At 36.7% G+C, this 19,036-nt stretch overlaps 2 protein-coding genes across 3 annotated transcripts; one reads left to right on the forward strand and one right to left on the reverse strand.

The window, feature by feature from the left end:
- Positions 1-2,313: 2,313 nt before the first annotated feature.
- Positions 2,314-5,159, forward strand: LOC104230624 (uncharacterized). Its single transcript, XM_009783482.2, has 3 exons — positions 2,314-2,603; positions 3,123-3,547; positions 4,509-5,159. Exons 1-3 carry the CDS (start codon positions 2,439-2,441, stop codon positions 4,945-4,947), a joined length of 1,029 nt encoding a protein of 342 aa, XP_009781784.1. The 5' UTR covers positions 2,314-2,438; the 3' UTR covers positions 4,948-5,159.
- Positions 5,160-5,981: 822 nt separating this feature from the next.
- On the reverse strand, positions 5,982-18,992 carry LOC104230625 (homeobox-DDT domain protein RLT1). Of its 2 annotated transcripts, none has more exons than XM_009783483.2 (19): positions 18,457-18,992; positions 17,368-17,826; positions 16,401-16,507; positions 15,626-15,910; positions 15,416-15,508; positions 15,138-15,302; positions 14,812-15,034; positions 14,362-14,462; positions 13,474-13,560; positions 13,172-13,324; positions 12,842-12,994; positions 11,081-11,290; positions 10,565-10,976; positions 10,259-10,443; positions 9,659-10,183; positions 8,517-9,140; positions 8,204-8,308; positions 7,366-7,656; positions 5,982-7,130 (listed from the first exon to the last, which is right to left on the reverse strand). In XM_009783483.2, exons 1-19 carry the CDS (start codon positions 18,581-18,583, stop codon positions 6,354-6,356), a joined length of 5,082 nt encoding a protein of 1,693 aa, XP_009781785.1. In that variant the 5' UTR covers positions 18,584-18,992; the 3' UTR covers positions 5,982-6,353. The 2 variants fall into 2 exon arrangements, with proteins under 2 accessions (XP_009781785.1, XP_009781786.1); XM_009783484.2 differs by having other exon boundaries at positions 7,393-7,656; positions 18,457-18,990.
- Between the last annotated feature and the right edge of the window lie 44 nt (positions 18,993-19,036).

Raw genomic sequence — 19,036 nt, forward strand, 5'->3', positions numbered from 1 at the left:
CTGAGTTAAAGTACAAAAATGAAAAAATGGGTCAAGTTTAATGTGTTGTCTATGTATTTGGCCAAAACGAAATATCACATGTTCATCAAAACTAATAGCATGTTTGGCCCAACTTCTGCAATCTTAGAAACACTCTTTTTTTAAAAGAGTACTTTTTTTTTTAAAGTTGAAATATTTGGCCAAACTTTTAGAAGAAAAAAAGTATTTTTCAGAAGAAGCAGTTTTGGATAAGTAGAAAAAAGTAACTTCTCTCCGAAAGCACTTTTTTGAAAATACTTTTGAAAAAATGCACTTGGAAGCAATTTTAAAAGATTCCAAAAGTACTTTTGAGAAAAAAACACTTATCAAAATAAGCGTATTTTTGTATCTTGGCCAAACAGGCTATTAAGAATGGCACTTTATCTACGCAACAAAATATAAATTCTTATCACTTAATCATAATTTTACAAATTAGAATTTTTCCATTTTTATGCATAGGAATTTTTCGAATTCCTACTCGTCAATTCAAATTAACTTTTTCAGTATATTTTAATGAGAATATAATCAATCAAAGATGTGAATAATTTTTACCAAAAATATTTATTCTTGTTCTTTAAATTTTCAAAAAGTTTTAAATACATTGAAACTTTCTATCTGTAATATTAATTTGGCTTTTAGTTCCTGTATTTCAGAATATTTAATGATGATAAAATAAAAATGTTATTCAAACTATTATCATATGAAATGATGTTCATTGTGTAAGAAGGTTAAGGGTCTGTTTGGAAAGTCACGCGGTAATTAGAATTGGTGTAATTACACAACTTAGTAATTACACAATAAAGTAATTACGACAATCTATTTGTTTGTCATAACATAATTACAATGTAATTACAAACGTACTGTTTGGTTGCACAAGTGTAATTACACAGTTAAATTAAATTTTAAATGAAGTAATTATCAAAACTTAAAAGTTAATGTAATAAATATATGCTTATAAATGATTTATTATAAGTAGAAATGATAACAGATTTGGTATTTAAGATGTATATTTTTTCGTGAATATACATTAATTAGTAATCCTATATTTATAACTAATATTCTAAAAATAATTTTTATATATATTCCAAATTAATAATATTTAGTTAAGTTACTTAAACTAAAAACATATGTTTTGTAAGAACATTGTGGAATTCATGTTTGATAAAATAAAATAATATTTATAAATAGAATGTCATAACATTATTCATATGTTTGACAAAATTAATCTATTAATTCTAACTAAAAATGAACAACATGTAATGTGAGCCAATACTACTAAAACGAGTAAATTAGAACCATGAATATAACACAATTTTAAAATTCAAAAAAAAAGTTTAACATATGTCAAATTCCAACATAATAATAGTAAGTTCCAATACAACTTAAGATTAGGAAACATAATAAGTTTATAACCACATTCAATAACGAAATTCTACTTTAATTATATCACTAATTATATGTCAAGTTTGTTAATGACTCATTATTTCTAGTATTAGGAGGTGTAGTTTCAAAAACTAGAATAATAAAACAAATGAGAAATAAAATATAAGCACTTACATGGAATCACAAGAAGTAAAGGTAGAGAAATAAAAGATAAATAATGTACAAAGAAAAATATATTTTAAAATTTTCAAAAGAAATTAAAAAGTAAAAAAAAATTTAAAAAAATTATAATAATTACAATAAAAAGTTATAAAGAAAATAAATTAAAATAAAAACAAAAAGGAAAGAAATTAAAAAAAAACTTGTAATTGCACAGTGTAATTACCACCAATTCTCACATCTCCTTGAGAATTACAACAATAATAACGACTAAGTAAAATCTCATTAGCGGGGTGTGGAGAGGGTAGTATGTACGCATACCTTACCCCTACCCGAGAGAATAGAGAAGTTATTTCCGAAAGACCCTCGGCTCAAGAATTGAAGAGTGTAATTATACACTTTCAGTTACATACAATTTTATAGTGACCAAGTAATTACTTGACCAGACAAATATATTAAAAGGTATAATTATATTTAATTACACTCAAATTCAATTTCTACGTGGGTTTCCAAACAGGCTCTAAATCTATAATTTTGAAATCAATTGTTTTTCGGCGGTTAAAATGCTTTCTGAAAATACCGAATTATGTTTCCACGTCATAATTAACTGCGGGGCAGTACTCAACTGAAATCTGGAAACTTCCACATTCTTCCCCCTTGTACGACCTCTGTTTTTCTAGACCCATCTCTCTCCTTCTCTTTAATAATAAAATATAACACACTCCCCCTTAAAACCTTTTAACATATAATATCCCACAACTCAAATTCCAAAAACAAACTTCAATCATTCTATTACACACAACACAACACCTGTTTATCTTTCTAACTCATCAAATTTAAGCTCAATTATTTTTACTGGTAAATTAAAGAGTAAGAAGATGGGTGCAGATTATTATAAGGTATTGCAGGTTGATAAGAATGCTAACGATGATGATTTGAAGAAAGCTTATAGGAAGTTGGCTATGAAATGGCACCCTGATAAGAACCCCAATAACAAGAAAGAAGCTGAGGCTAAATTCAAACAGATCTCTGAAGCCTATGAGGTAACATAATTCTTGCTCCTTATTCTTCATTCTATTTATTTATTGTATTAAGCTACTAATCTATGTTTCCAGTACTTTGTTTCTTGAATTTGCTTATGTTAATTATGTAATATAAATAGAGGATGTCCATCATGTAATTAAAACTAGCTAGAATGGAGTTTCAATTGTCTATTCAAGCAAAGGGGAGCTAGGATTTTAAGTTTTTGGGTTCGGGATTTTGATTCTTTTAAGTTATTGAATTCTAAATTAATAATTTATTCATATTCAATAGATTTCTTAAGACCAATACAGAGTTTGGACCAAAGTACTGAGTTCGGTCTAACCCATAGGCGAAGAGCTAGCTCCGCCCCTGTATTCAAGACGGTATTTTCATAAGGCATTCAAGATTGTTCGCCACTGGTTGGAACACTTCGGAATTTTTTCTTTATGAAAAACTATATGATCGTGTATGCAGGCGGAATTTAGTCTGGATTATGATTATTTGTTTGATTTGGAGTTAATTTGTAATTTACAATGCAGGTATTAAGTGATCCACAGAAGAGGGCAATATATGATCAGTATGGGGAAGAAGGGCTTAAAGGTCAAGTGCCACCACCTGATGCTGGTGGACCTGGTGGGCAAACATTTTTCCAGACAGGAGATGGACCAAATGTATTTAGATTCAATCCTAGAAATGCCAATGATATTTTCGCAGAATTTTTTGGATTTTCGAGCCCATTTGGTGGGGGTATGGGTGGTGGTGGTACTGGGATGAGAGGTTCAAGGTTTTCTAGTTCAATGTTTGGTGATGATATCTTCAGTTCATTTGGAGAAGGCAGACCAATGGGTTCAGGTCCCCGAAAGGCGCCACCGATTGAAAGAACATTGCCTTGTAGTTTAGAAGAGCTTTATAAGGGGACAACCAAGAAGATGAAAATCTCTAGGGAGATAGCTGATGCAAGTGGGTAAGTAAGCTAATCACTTTTTCAGATATGATATGCTTGTTCTTTATTATTTGGCTTGTATTGTTATGTACTCATGTTTGTCCTTACTGTTAGTTCAGAAGTTATGGTCCCTGCTTGGTCAACTGGCAAACTAGTATCTGTTGAATTCATTACGCTTCCATGAATGGATCGATTACTTTGTTGTTACATTCTTGTTTTGATGATCCTTCTTGTTGTCTCATATGATTTCTCACTGTTGAGAGCCAACCTGATTGCTGACCAATGTCCGTCAGGTAGTCTGAAACTTGTATTTGCTGCATCTTTCGGATGAAACTTTTACTTGAAAATTATGCTTCAGTGTCGATAACAGGAATATTATAAAGAAACAAGTAGGATAGAAGGAGTAATAGCTTAAATGTATTATATGGCTTTGCTGCACATTCTTGTGTTTCATAGATCAAAATCGTGCGTGTGAATTATAACTTCTTAATTATTCAGTGGCATAGAAACATACAAAAGAACAAACTAATGTCCAACTCTTTTCATCTGCTCGAATTACAGAAAGTCGCTACTATTGTTGTTGAAACTTTATCACTATTCCCAGTCTTTAATCTGGTCCTACAGTCTATAATTCAAATCATTACACTTTCTTGTAACGGCAGATCATTGATGTGTTGAGTGTGAGCTTCATGGCACTTCACTTGATATTAAAGCCAATGTTGTTAGTTACGTATGGTCATAGTCCATTCGAATTGCTTTACAGCAACTCAGTATGGATTTGTCTTATACTACGCACTGATGGTGTAAATAAATTTTTATGCAATCGTGCAATTTAACCCCTTGTAGAAGGTTATCTGCCTTGTTTTATAGTTACGTTTAGTCACCTTTTAGGTTACCAGACAGTGTAAGAACTTTCTACACCTTCATGTATAGAAGTTAAACTCATCAATCGATATACTGATGACTAATTTTTTATGTGCAGGAAGACTTTACCAGTAGAAGAAATTTTGACCATTGACATCAAACCTGGCTGGAAAAAGGGAACGAAGATTACATTCCCGGAAAAAGGAAATGAAGAACCAAATGTTGTAGCTGCAGATCTTATGTTCATAATTGATGAGAAACCACACAGTGTGTTTACGAGGGACGGGAATGACCTTGTGACCACTCAGAAAATCTCACTGGCTGAAGCATTAACAGGCTACACGGTCCATCTAACGACACTAGATGGAAGAAAACTGACTGTTCCTATTAGCAATGTAATACATCCAAACTATGAAGAGGTTGTTCCAAGGGAAGGAATGCCAATAGCGAAAGAGCCTTCAAAGAGAGGGAATTTGAGGATCAAGTTCAATATCAAGTTCCCTACAAGGTTAACAGCAGACCAGAAGACTGGAATCAAGAAGTTGCTTGCTTCCTAGGCCAAATTGTTTACAAGTACTCATAGTTAGTGTACGCAATCTCTGTGTTCTGCTTTTCACTTTCTTTTTTCTTTTTCTGTAGTCCTTTTTTTCCTTTGTATCTTGGGTAATTGGTTCGAGTTGTAGTCTTCCTGTATTTAGCTACAAATTGTGAGTGTAGGACAATAAATGAATGATGTGATAGTAATCAAGGATTTGACATTTTAAGCTCTTCAAGAATTCTTTTCTAAGCTAAAGCTGGAGATGTCATAACAAATCTGTTGTCGTACTCACTTAGCGACTCATTGTCGCACGCTGTCTGATCTAATGAAGGTCGTGGGATCTGACTCTCCCTAAAAGTAGGCTTTGTATTTTTTGTGCTTTTTTCATTTGTTAAAATGATAGTGGCTTTTAGAGATCGAACCTGCAAAGAGCAAGGGACAGCAAAACCAGTGGACAAAAGCTGCCAATACTGTTTAAAGTAATAAAATATTGATACACTATTTAATATGAACTTGTCTCAAGAAAACGAAAAGGTTGTTGAAGATTAATGTACTTAATTGATATTCATTGATATGATTCGAATGCGTTTTCTTAATTAATATTTATTATTATGTGACATCGACACCAATTACCAAGAATCCTGCGTATGCTAGCTGCTACACATGTTCGTTCGTGAATGTCCATCTTTTTCGTCATTTGGCAGTAATAGTTCCCCAAAAATTAAGGATTATCAGTGGAAAACACAAAGATGGATTTGGATAATAAAAGGTGAATAGCACGAGCAGTTTTTGAAGGTTCACATGTGATTTCCTCTTATGAGATCCGAGGGTGTTTACTGTTTAGATAAGTTTATATATGCTAGTTAGAAGCATTTTTTGGTTTATTTACGCATTGGTTAATAATAAAAGTGTTTAAAGTGCGTACAAGTTAAGAGAAAAGATATAAATTGGTTGCTCCTGGCATTATACAAACTTTTGGTTTGAGTAAACCTTTAAGTACTAGTTTGCTCCTGATGCCTCGGTAACCAGAAAAACCCTTGAGTCCCAAAGTGGTATAAAAGACAAATCACAATGATAAGGCCACTACTCATTAACATAGAAGTAAAAATGATCAGAAATGTGCAGCTGCGGAATTTGAAAGAGCGGTTGTATCAGCCCCCATATTACACAATTGCACGACGATACTGGAAGTCGGACTAACCAATTTTATACTATTCTGACATCTGCTATGAAGATAAAATGCTGATAAAATTGCTCCTTTTAAGACTATACACAAAGACAAGCCTACTCTCGGGCTCCATCTCAAAAGAATACCAAAGTTTATCAAAAAGAAAAAAAAAAGAATGTAATCAAACCAGACCTCTGTGTGCTCTGGCGATCGACTATATTACGGCTGTCAAGCCCCCCCTGAAACTCTTGGCAACCTCAATCACTATAATCTCCGGACTCTGAAGAGTCCGACTCTTGATCCTCATTGACATCCCCATCCCTATCTGAGTCGTCCTCAACCATGTTACCATATCTTTCCATATTTTGGCCATGGCTTCTGTATCTATCATCGTTGTCATTATCAGGGTCATCATCGTCATCGTCATCGTCGTCATCGTTGTCATCGTCATTGCCATCACAAGCAAAACCATCCTGATCCTCATCTGACATTTCCATTAAATCACTCCTGTTAAACTGGTATGTATTTTCGGGAGCACAGTCATCAGAATCAGCAGCTTCCATACTATTACTATCATCATTTGTGGCTTCTATTCCTTCAACATTCATGTCAAACTCTTCTCTCCCATGCTTTCTAGGTGGTACTACAAAAGTTAGTCGGCTGCCTTTATCACCCAAATAATCTGGTTGAATCTCTTCAACAATTTTCTTCTCTATTCTCCTCTTCCTAACAGTTCGGCGACCTCGTACATGTCTCTGTCCATGTGTTTCTCCCTGCTTAATAAGAACTTGAGTTAACGTCTCAATAGGCCTTACACCAGCCCTGCCAGATTCTGATATTTTGCTAGCAGATCCCTTCTGCAGCCTTCCACGGGGACGACCACCTCCTCGCCCACGAACAACTTGCCTACTTCTTGAGCTGCTAGGCATACTGCTGAGGTAATCCCAGTTCTCTTCTCTCAACGGTCCATCTCGATCTACCTCTGGTTCTACCTTTTGCAGATCTTTCATACAAGCATACCCCAAAGATGGATTCTGAATGCAAGAAAAAATAAGTTACCAATCTAATACAGAAGAAAAGCATCATTAGCCAAAAAATGGTATCAATTTTATAGTGACAAGTATTATCCAGTCCTAGATGCGATTCAATGTCACACCACATGCAAGTTGACAAATTGTATTACACCAAATAAATCAATAACGACAGTATCATGCAGTACAAACAGACATGGATAAATATTAAAACCAACGAAATTAATAACAAAATTACTTGAATTAGAGGAGAAGACAACTCAACTGGAAGGCTATCTACTTTATTTTTTAACTCAGCCTCCGTTTTCTGCTGAGGATCATAGGATATCGAGGCATCAAGCTCCAAAAGTCTGAGAGCCACTGCACCAGTGGTCTGAGGTATCCAAGGGAGTTGTGGCACAGATCCAGGGAAAGTAGATTCACAAGCCGCATTTATCGATAAAGCACATAGACCCATCAATTCTTCTGCAGTCTCATAGTCGGCAGACAAGTAATCACGCTTGATGACGCCCTCCAACTGAGTCAGAATCTGCAAAAAGAATTCCAGACAATCAAGAACATTTTTTTCTTGCATCTTCCAAGTTTGGAGGGGGTGTATAGAAACAGGTTCAGCAACAGATATCAAATCACCCGAACTATTATACTGGAGGTTATTATGCATGTGGCACGGGGACATGCTTTCTGCAAAGTACAGTCTTTAGATGATCCCAGCATCATTAACACAAATAATTTGAGGAACAACCAAGGTGTGAAACCAATTCCCAGATAAATGCATAACCTTTGCTTTTCTATTCTACTCTTTCCTTTCCATTTTTCAACAAGTATAAGAAAGAACTCGCTAGGAAGAAATCTTGCCAGTTCCTTATCATACATAATAGCATATTCTTATTTCACTAAACTCACAACACCCTAAAATAAATTGTAGCTTGACAATTCGTAAAAGAACTACAATTCGAATTTGCCTATAAACTAAATAAATCTGAAAATCATTTGAAAAAACTCATAAGAAAAGATAAATTTGTTCAATTTCCCAATAATAATGCCATATAACATGAGCCAAAGGGAGTGAGATAAACCTGGAGAAGATCCTCAGGAGACAACGAATTTTGCAGCTTCATGCCCCATGTCCTTCTACGGTCTTCTGTCCAAGATGATTGAAGTGCCTCACATGGCACATAAACCTGACAATTCCAGAGCAAAAAAATTAAATACTAAAAATCACACTGGAAGAAACTAAAAGCTGTCAACAGGGTGTGCCTCATATGTACTTGATTTTCATGTCTGTCCAGACATCAGAAAGATAAACACATAAGGAGTAAAGTGAAAGTGAACAGTCCAACAGAAAACCAGATTCTCGGAGATAGATCTCAAAGACTCAAAGAATCTCACCTCAAGGAAACTCAATAGGGCCTTCATCAATCTGACTCTTAGAGGACAAGCATTTGAAACCGCCAATTTATTGTAATCAATTTTAAGATTGTCCATAGAATCCATTGCCTGCTCTGGGAACTCAGCATTCATGTCAACTTTGCCACTCATCTTGTTGCAAGAAGGGCAGTTGCCCTCTTCTGAAGGATAAGAATCTAAACAATGGCGACAAATGCCCAAAAGCGGCAAGCACCTTTTCTTCCCATATCGCATGGCACATAATATTGATGAGCTGAGACATTCTTTCCACATCCAGCTCTGAAAGCTTTGGTATCTCTTGAAGGCATTCCTTCTCTCTTCCTCATTCTTCCCGAGCTCAATTTTAAACGACGAAGATGTTTCCCAGCTATCAGAACCCATACCATAAATGGTACTGCTAGGACTGTCAGCACCTGCACCAGAGGCTGGGCTTGAACTAGCTGCAGAAGATTCATTTTTACATTTGTTTCCATGTTGAACTATGATATCATCATAAGATCGTCGCACACGTTCTTTGAAAGGACCCTCAATCTTTTGCAACATAATATGCAAATGTGATTCCCTGACCCCTCGAGTATCCAAAGAAGCCAAAAGACAATCGAATGCCTGCAGGTAAAATAACGGATTAGTAGATAAACAGATAATAGCTAGGTATGGTATACAAGACCTTGCTAAGATCTATATAATTATACAGGGTGTTTCCTTAACCCCAATAACTTTCCTTAGCCAAGAAAAGCAACAATGTCCACAGCACCTAAACACAATAATTCTTTCTAAACTTTGAATTCATCTAGTTCTTCATTTCTTTAGTGAGTCATCTCATTGTTCTTTGTATTCTCTTCTTCAGTATAAATTACTTTCCATTTCTTACACCTAAACACAGAAACAACCTCTTTGCAGAAATGCAAGGTAAGGTTGCATACAATAGAACTAACTTGATCAGTCCCATTCTCGGACCCGCCCATAGCGCAAGCTTAGTGCACCGGGCTGGCCTCTTTTTTGTTCCTAACCAAAATAGTGCAAACATCTTCCCTTCCGTGGAACATATATTCAACCATACTGAACCTGCTATAACAATTTATTAACAGTGAAGTGTATTCTGAAAAGGAAAGGAAGGAACATACCTCTTCAGTGTCAATAAGTCTCCAGCAGCCATGAGGTGGTTCAACAAATATCCTACCAGAACCAGGATCTTCGCTAGAACCAGAGGCAACAAATAGCCAGTAGCGATTGCGTCTGCGGTCTTGACCTAAAGGCAATGACCTGTATACATACATTTCTTCTGCTTTGTGGCCAATGAAAGACTTTAACTGCATGCGTGACCTTTCTGCTGTACTCCCACTAGGCTGTATGGCCAATTCACCCATGAAGGTTTCTTGTGCCACTGAACTCTTTTCAGCAGAGATGCTTTCAAAGTGGTTCTGAACATTGTCTACGACAACAGCAGATTCATCCTTAACCAACGTGGTTGGTGCTGTCCCTTGATTTTTACTGTTTGGAAATCCCAATGGGCTTTGGCTGCCCTCTACCACAGCATTGAAGGAACTATCAGTAAATTTATTGATCGTCTCCTCCTTCAATCGTCTTTTATCCAACTGGGCTTCAGCCCACATTTGTTTTTTCAAAGCATTTGCTGCATCCAGACGATCCTGCAAAACCATCTTTCTTAGGTAGCTGAGAGAGACAGTAATGGTCGTTACTGATGAATTTGCCAGATTTATTACCTCAAGAATTACACGGATAGAATTCCCTTCATTTGCTATGCCAATCAAGGCAACAAGAGCATTTAGACGCTCCTCAACACATAGGTCAGAGTATTCACCTTCAGTGAGTCCTTGAACCCATGGCTGACCTGCTTTGCTCTCATCAATTTCTGAGCATTCTTGGCTAGGATTACTTCCCTCAATACCTATATATAGATCATCTAGATAATGAAAAATAGTGTTTTCGACAACTACTACACAGTGCTTTCACATTAAAAAGGGCAAATAAAGCATAAAATAAATCAGTAGTTAAAATTATGTCCTTACCAGCAACATCAACTCCAATTTGTTGTGCAACCTCATCAGAGGGCTTACTTTTTCCATTCACCAAGCAGGTGTCAAGTATGCTGCATTGCTCACTATTCTTGTTTGCACCATATGGAGTACCCAGGTCATCGACTTCTGGACCTTCAGCAACATCACCTTCACCTTCAGAATCGTCATCTCTTTCTTCATCTTCGGCATTTTGTCCAGAGAGAAATCCATTAGCATATCTTTGTATTTTCTCCTTGGCTGCTGAAATAATTGCATCAGCATCAGCAGGATCCTTCCTGAAAGCAAGTCGCACATTGTACGTTGAAGGAGCAATTCTTTCAAAAAGTATGGGATCCCTTGATAAAGCAACAGATATAGAGGCTTCTGGAGTCTTGCTTGTTGAAAGGTCACGTAGGCCAGATTTCTGGGAACAAAAAGCAGAGAAGTAAATTAACAAGAAAAATCTTCAGACATATTGAACCAATTAACATAAGAGACAGCGACAATGTGCATCAAGAGAACAGTTACTTGAATCCTTTCCGCAATATCTAGAACATTCAAGCCCTTGTCTCCCTCGAGAGCGAGAACATGGTAAGCAGCAAATTTCACAGTCCCTGGTGTCAATCGATGCCTGGATTTGCGCTGCGACATAAATCCTTTTTCTTGCATAATTGCAACAGCTTTTTCAGCTGCCGAACCACTTCGCAGGGTGGATACAACATCTTCGCAGCCTTTAGTCTGCATAATAGGGAAACAATACCATAATTAGACATAGTGCACTATCTATTTGACATAGAATGTCAAAGACCGGATGCAGGTACCATTCTAGGATAAGAGGGAGCTCTCTGATGGTCATCATGGAATTATCATTTAAAAGAAAACGACAGCATCCCACGAAACAACAGTTAAGCCTCAATTCCAAGCAACTTAGGGTCGACTATATGAATTCATAGTAACCATGCCGTTCCATTTAAAGACAGCATCTCACCACATAAGTCCAAAAGGTAAAGCTTCTAATCAACGCAGGAACTATACAATATCAACTAATTGAGATAGTTGGGAGAGCAAATGACTTGGGATGATCTACTAAAAGGTGATATAATTTAAAGCCCGTTTGGATGGGCTTGTTGTAAGTAAGCCAAAAGCCATAAGTTAGGAATTCTAGCTTTTGGCTTTTGGCTTATTTTTGTCATTTTAGCTTAAAAATAAGTGCTTAAAAGCACTTTTTTACTTCATCCAAACACTACAAAGTGGCTTAAAAGCACTTAAAATAAGCCAATCCAAACGGGCTCTTCTAGCTAGGAAGCTAGTTTCCATAATCAATCAATCAGAAGCAGATTGACTTTGACTTCCCCACTCTCTCATCCAATTCTGTACTACCACAATTCCGATTCGTAGACCTACATAGCCACATATATACCAACATTTTCTTTTTGTAACAGTGGTGTCTAGACCAACTTAAACTCACCTCGACTATTTCCCCCAGGTACCTCTGCTCAACCAGGCTCAGACAAATGGGTAGAAAATCACCTAGTGCTTTTTTGTCTCTACTGGGATTTGAACCCTGGTCTCCCATGTTTTCACCCACTTCATAAACCTCTAGCCCACACCATTTGGTGCGACACATATATCCCAACATAACATTCATGTACATGAAAGAAACAATGGTTGGAAACGACAATTGAACGACAAACCAGTCTGACTCCTAGTGGTCCAAGATGATTTCAAGACACAAGTCTTGACAAAAGTACTGTGATAGCAACTGAATAAGCTATGATCAAAACTAGGCAGATTAGCAAATGGAGCATGAACTTGGGCTGATATTAACCAGACCATATATCTGGTAAAGCCATAGAAATAGCACTACCACCAGAATGAAACATAAGATAACGACTTGACACAACACAAAAACAGCTGGAAGAAAGCATATGTTCAAATTGCAACAACTGTCAGTCCTATGGCTATAGCAGAGAGCAATCACAGAAAACCAGTTCAAACACAGCTAGAGTAGTCCCTTAAGCGTAATCTTTGTTACTTTAGTTTCTAGTTAAGTCAAATTTGGAAACATTCAAGGAAAAGGAACTATGTGGTTTTTGCATTATGCATCTCCATAAGCTTTGATCAATTTCAAAATAACCAATTATTAAAAAAAAATCTCCGTCTGCAGCAATCAACGTCAAAATATCCCGCTACATAGATTATTACCAAATACTAGATCTTAAACCACATATAAAAATAGAAGCCTTGATATATTAGCCAAGATGAAAATGAGGACAGAAAATGTAGCACCTCATCAGAATCATTCAAACAAGCCCTTTCTCTCTTTTTCTTCAATGGAGGTCCAAATCCAGCAGAGAGCGCAAATTGACGCAGTACTTCAGGCCATGTCAAAGGAGTTAAGTGTTTCTGCCAATTGCGTATGTCAAAACCCCAAAGATATGCCTGTCAATGAAGTCCACAAACTGGTAAGCTTTGATCATTCTACAAGAGAGTACATTACGGCCTACCACCAATGGAGTATCGTGGAAAAACATCCAACATGGGTGTGTTATCCATGAACTTGATAAAAAAAGAAAGTGCATTACGGCCTAAAGAGGAAGTATGCACAGCAGTGATTACCCCTTCAACTATTTGAGGATGTCCACCTTCGGGATTGACAGCACTATACTGATTTGTTCCAGGCCCACCAGAAGGAGTTCGAGCAACATCTTCAATATCTTTTATAATCAGTTTCAGAAGAGCAATATGTATCTCAGCCAACAATCTGGAATCCTGAAAAGATAAAGCAAGTAAACTAAGGCAATCAGTGCCCAACATCCAGCCTTTTTTAAGAGATAGGACAACTTGGAAGCCCACAGGAACATGCCGAAAAAGTAACTCAGACCCTGAGTTCACAGTTAATTTCAGCCAAAGGTACTCACATAGTCATGGAAAGCTTGAAGAAATTCATCAAGAGTGAAAGGCCAAAGCCCCAGAATATCTGCAAAATTTAAGCAGAATCTCCAAGCCTGTAAAAAATCAGAAGGTTTGATGTTTAGTTCAAAGGCACTAAAGAGACCTGACTCAACTGAAAAGAGCAAAATCAATATAGAAGACGTGGTGTAGAATGCCATCATCAATTACCATCCCTCCATCCAAGTAAAGATGACCTACCACTTTTGTCTACCCCAGAAAACATTCACCGGTTTCTTTAATATCTGAACTTCAGTCCCTACTAAAAGTCAAACTAAGATAAACCAAATACTACTCCACATCATTTCAAACTTAATGCATAACATCCATTAAAGTATTAACATTTTATCTCCCACACACAATTTAAAAATCAAATGAAAAAAGATTAAATCCACAGGTGTCATTTCAGAGAGGAAGGCACATGACACTACCAGTTTGCGTGTAACATTACAAAAGACCCTTTAATATAGATGTTCAAGTAAGACAAACTTCTTTAAAAAAGAAAGATAAACTTGAAACTTGCAAAAGACAGAAATTCCTATGTTAAACTGACTAAAAGCATTCACTTTCGAGTTTATATAACCCGGATGAAAAAGGAAGTCTCTCCACCATACTTAGCCTATTTCAATCTGAAACATAAACAGGCTTTGCAATGATGAGTGGTTTAAAATCCTTGCACCAACCCATGATTAGGTACGGATAAAAAAAAGGAGTAAATCTGCTGCTTATATAATCATCAAAATTGAAGTGATCATCGCCTCGATGTGTACTTGATAAGTTGAAGGATAAGAAAAACATCAGCCAACTAGTGACATAGACAAATATAAAGGAGCCATTTAAAAGACAAAGCAGCATACCATAAGAAGATTCCCAACATTGTCATCTGAGGCATTCCAGGGTTGGATGGAGAATGGCTTTTTCAATTGGACAGACTTGGGAGGGAATTCACACAAAGATTCTGGATCACATACAATGTATTTCAGTAACAAACCAAAAACTTCATCACCTTTGCAGATAAGCAGCTTAAATAAAGCAGAGAGAAGAGAAAAGAATGAATTACATGTAGAATTTACTACTTCAAACCGGATTACAGTATAAAACTTGTACCAGCAAATGCAGGTAATCACTGACTTTTATGGGAGCCCTACCATCTAGCATGCACTTTGTCAAAGATACAGGTCAAAAATGCGACAAAAATGAGGTTCCAACATATGTTATTGATAACTAATCTGGAACTAAAGCCTTAAAACTAAAACATGCATGCAGATTTAATTTTCATTGCGACAGTCAAGTTAACAAACTCCTACCTCGAAATGACTCAAGGTTCTGCAAAGTATCATAATCAAGAGACGCAATTGATAGTAACCCTTTGCTAGAAGCAGCCAGATCCATGAGTTCCAAGCGCTCATCCTCAATCAGCTCCATTGATTCTTTGGCAATTCTGCGCGCCATTGCCCTCTCCATAGCAACCTTCTGTTTTGCAGCTTCCCTTTCTTTTCGAAGCTCTTCTTTTTGCTTCTTCCTCTCCACCTATGGATTACAAAACCAATAGTACCGGGAAGAATTAAATTAGCAGATTTGAAAGAAAAAATTAAACGCGCCGGGAAAATAAAATTCTCATTCTGATACCAACCCTCAAGAGCTCTTTCTGCAAAAACTTCTCCCTCCTCTCCATTTCACGCTTTTCCTCGCGCTGAAATCGCTCCTCCTTCCTCTGCTGTTCCCGCATCAGCCTTTGTTCTTCCTTTCTTCTTTCACGATCCTGTCTCTCCATTTCCTTTTTCATTTGTTCTTCCCTCTTACAAGCAAATAGTAGTGTGTCAGTTGTAACAGGAAAAATAGTTTTTCATTGTTTGCACTTTTGCAAGAAGATGCAGAAGGTACATATCCAGAAATGTAATTATTCCATACTTTCCGTCGTAGTAGATCTTGCTTCTCAAGTTCTTTCCTGATCCTTTTTTCATTGGCTTGAACTTCCTTCCCAATTCGAGCTTCTTCACTCAGCTAGAAACCAAAAAGAAAAGGGTTATTGCAAAAGACGAAGAGACGGAAACAGAGTGGGGGAAAGGAAGTGGCTTCTATGGCAGTATAAAGATAAAGAATTCTGAAGGTTCAAAGTACCTTGCGCTTCCGATCCAATTGCAACATGTCCTCATTACTAGGGACAAATTCATTATCCTGTTGAGGTGATGGAAAGCGTCCCTGCCTGCTCTGTTGAGACATTACATTAATGCTTTGACCTTCAACGCCATATTCCCTAACAAAATGCCCATTCCCTTGCATGATGGGCAAGTTTTTAGAAGGGCCGTCAACAGGTGAATCATAAAGGTAAGGGGCTGCAATTTGTCCATATTTATCAGATACAATCTTGGGCTCAGCAGGTTCACGATGGCCACTTGTCAGAGCCTGAAGATCAAGTAGAACAAAGCTTCAATATCAAATTGACATGCTAATAAATCTCACTTCCAAGTTTTTCCATTGATAGGTTATTATCCACAGCAAGCCTATCATGAGGTATCTTTTACACTACGTCCTAGATAATAAAAATTAATATTAGCAGCATTGCAGCAATCGCGCAAACTGAAAGTGAAAATACTGGTCTCATATGCAATGACTACACGAAAAGATATAAAAAATAACCCATCAAAAACACAGACTCGGGGGCTAAATTACGATGGAAACAAGCGAGGCAATTATTCTAAGTCTAGGAGCATCAAACAAAATAAATGACTTGCGAAGTTATCAAACAGGGGGGTTCAGGAAAATCCAGTGGAGAATAGCAGAAGAGAGTAGCTCCTCCAGAAGACAGAAAGGATACAAAACAGTACACGTCCTATAACCGCTCAAAGGCTTTTTGCAATGTGAAATACCAAGAAACTGATCTCTTTATACATACCGGAGATAGAGAGAGAGCTGACCCAACATTAATTTGTTTAGCATCATATGATCCATATAATTTGCTGTCATAAGAGTGCCTGTAATGGTCCCGACGTTCTGCCATCTCTGTGCCATACAGGACAAACAAAAGACAAAAAAATCAGGAAACAATCCAAAAAAATTGCTTTTGATCCAAAATGAAAAGGTCTGAATGAAACATTGGGAGGCGATAGGTTAATAGCAGACAACGCATTAGAAGTAATCTGAATTGATAAGAGGGTCCTATAAAAACAAGTGTGTATGAATAGTCTACGTTGTTTAAACATCCAGCGGCCTATGATGGATGTAACACAACTGCAGGGGAAATGAGTAGAATCCCTTGGTCATGTTTCCAGATTAGGTAGGCAAGCTTCAGGAGAGCAACTCACAACGCAATGTTTTGATATATACTGAATGATCTTGATCTCATTTGAAATTCACATACAGGCAAGGATATTCATTACTTCACTTCCACCATTCACATCAAGTTATTACTGCTCTACGTCCCAGAGGAAAATTAAGAGGAATCCAAAAGTACTCCAAAGAGCAATTTACAAACATATATGATGCTAGAATCTCATAAAATTGGGGAAGAAAGCAACAAACAATAATAAAAGGCACTCAATAATGCAGTGTTCTGGTTGAAAATAATCTTCTGCCCGAAAAGATAATCAAATCAAGTTTGGACTTATATGACACCGAACTTTATGCCACAGAGCTAATGCTCTTTCAAATATAATCATTATCAAGAAAACAAATATGCATTCACAAGCATATGAGATATCATCATGAACTACACCAACAAAGACATGGAAAGATAGGAACCCAAAGGAAAAAACAAATTGTCAAATTCTTTCATTTCAATACCAATATCCAAATCTAGAAGACCGATATTGTACATGCATTAATATTATAATATCTCTAATAACATAAAAAAATTAATTTACCAATAGGTGTTCCAAATGCACCAGGTGGCAGCTCATCAAACTCTACCCCAAGAATAGGACCATCTTCACGTAAAGGTTCTCCTAATTGTGCCTCTATACAAGCTATCACCCTGCGCTCCATTGTCCTCCTAGGTGATTCATAATATCTTATAGGCGGTGTTGGCATACCATCCCCATTATCAAACCGACTTGACCCTGACCCTGACCCTGACCCGGACCTTGAAGCTGATCCTGAGCCACGATCACTAGCAGCTTCAGCAACCATTAAATCCTCCCTAGGTGACACTGTCACGTTCCTCCTACCACCTGACTCACCAGCACGTGGCTTCTTTTCTGTCCCCCCTGAGGTGTTTTTATCCTTTAACCTCCTGTGACAAAACCACATCTGTAATTGCCGATCCGTTAGACCTAATTTTTCTGATAGCTCAGCTCGAGTGACCTCAGATGGATACGTCTCCACTGCATAAATAACAAAGCAAAACAAAAGAATTAATGAACCAAATATCACAAGTATAAAAACACAAACACATAAAAAATTTGATAACTAAAGGTTCACATCAATCCATGCATGGTAATGGCAGAAACTTCTATGAAGACCAAATATTTGTCTACCCGATCTCTAAATCTATAGTATCATTCAAACCCATGACTGGTTCAAACACATATATAAGCAGAGTAGATAAATATTAAGCAAGAATTGCATATTCCACAGAAACATTACTTCCAAAAACTCCTTCAACACACAGAGCATAATCAAAAGGCAGAAGTACAAAACATACACCATAACAATAACACAACTAAAGAACCTAACCAATAAGAGTACAAACATTGAATGATAAGAATCCACAGAAAGACCCAAAATTTCACCTATATCCTAAATCAAGCATAGTATCCCCATCCCAGCTGTTTCCTAGTACATAAATATTCAAACTAGACAAAGTCATCTTCTAATCTCATTACACATAGCAAATAGACACATGTGAACAGCATAATACACCAAAATCTCCAAGATTTCCACATCTAGAATCAATTTAAACAAACCCCAGATCAAAAAATGAAGTCCAAAAGTGAAAGATAAAGAAGACATACTAGCATAGACTCTTTCTAGGGTTTCTAATTGAAAGGGAGTCTTCATCTGCCGTTTTGGTTTCTTGGGTCCTTCAGATGAACTCTGATTAACGTTCCTATTGCCTTCGCCTTCCGACCCACCATCCATTTTTCAGATCTTTCTTTCAAGAAAACCCTAAAAATCCAATCTTTGTTGAAAATAAAACAACCCCTTATTACATATGGGCAACTATATATTCTTCCCGTGACAGCCAAGAACACATGAATGAAAAATGATGAGGTAAATAATAAGAATAAATAGAAAAGAGAAAAACAAAAATAAACCCAATACAGAAGGGAGGCGAAAGAGGAAGAATAAGATGAAGAAATTGAATAAAAAGGAACAGTATAGTAGAACAAGTCCCTCTTGTTGGTTCCAAATTCCATGTTCTTTCGGTGTGTAATTGTTGTAATTTTTAATTTTTTCCGAATTTCGTTTTTAAAAAAGGAATTTCCAAAACACGTTACAAGGGTACATGTACTAACTTCTTTTCTTGTTGTTTAAAACAAAACACTTGAGTTTTGAGTCTTTTTCTTTTTTTTGACAACGAAATCAAATGGA

The sequence above is a fragment of the Nicotiana sylvestris genome, chromosome 2 (assembly GCF_000393655.2).
Source record: "Nicotiana sylvestris chromosome 2, ASM39365v2, whole genome shotgun sequence".
Classification (NCBI taxonomy): domain Eukaryota; kingdom Viridiplantae; phylum Streptophyta; class Magnoliopsida; order Solanales; family Solanaceae; genus Nicotiana; species Nicotiana sylvestris.

What these genes read in the sequence shown, in the direction of transcription:
- LOC104230624 (XM_009783482.2), top strand. Translation starts at nt 2,439, where the DNA reads ATGGGTGCAGATTATTATAAGGTATTGCAGGTTGATAAGAATGCTAAC. An exon ending in AGATCTCTGAAGCCTATGAG is followed by an intron (nt 2,604 to 3,122) that starts GTAACATAATTC and finishes TTTACAATGCAG; the next exon opens with GTATTAAGTGATCCACAGAA. An exon ending in GAGATAGCTGATGCAAGTGG is followed by an intron (nt 3,548 to 4,508) that starts GTAAGTAAGCTA and finishes TTTTATGTGCAG; the next exon opens with GAAGACTTTACCAGTAGAAG.
- LOC104230625 (XM_009783483.2), bottom strand. Translation starts at nt 18,583, where the DNA reads ATGGATGGTGGGTCGGAAGGCGAAGGCAATAGGAACGTTAATCAGAGT. An exon ending in CAGCTCTCTCTCTATCTCCG is followed by an intron (nt 15,911 to 16,400) that starts GTATGTATAAAG and finishes CTTGATCTTCAG; the next exon opens with GCTCTGACAAGTGGCCATCG. An exon ending in AAGATCTACTACGACGGAAA is followed by an intron (nt 15,303 to 15,415) that starts GTATGGAATAAT and finishes TTTGCTTGTAAG; the next exon opens with AGGGAAGAACAAATGAAAAA.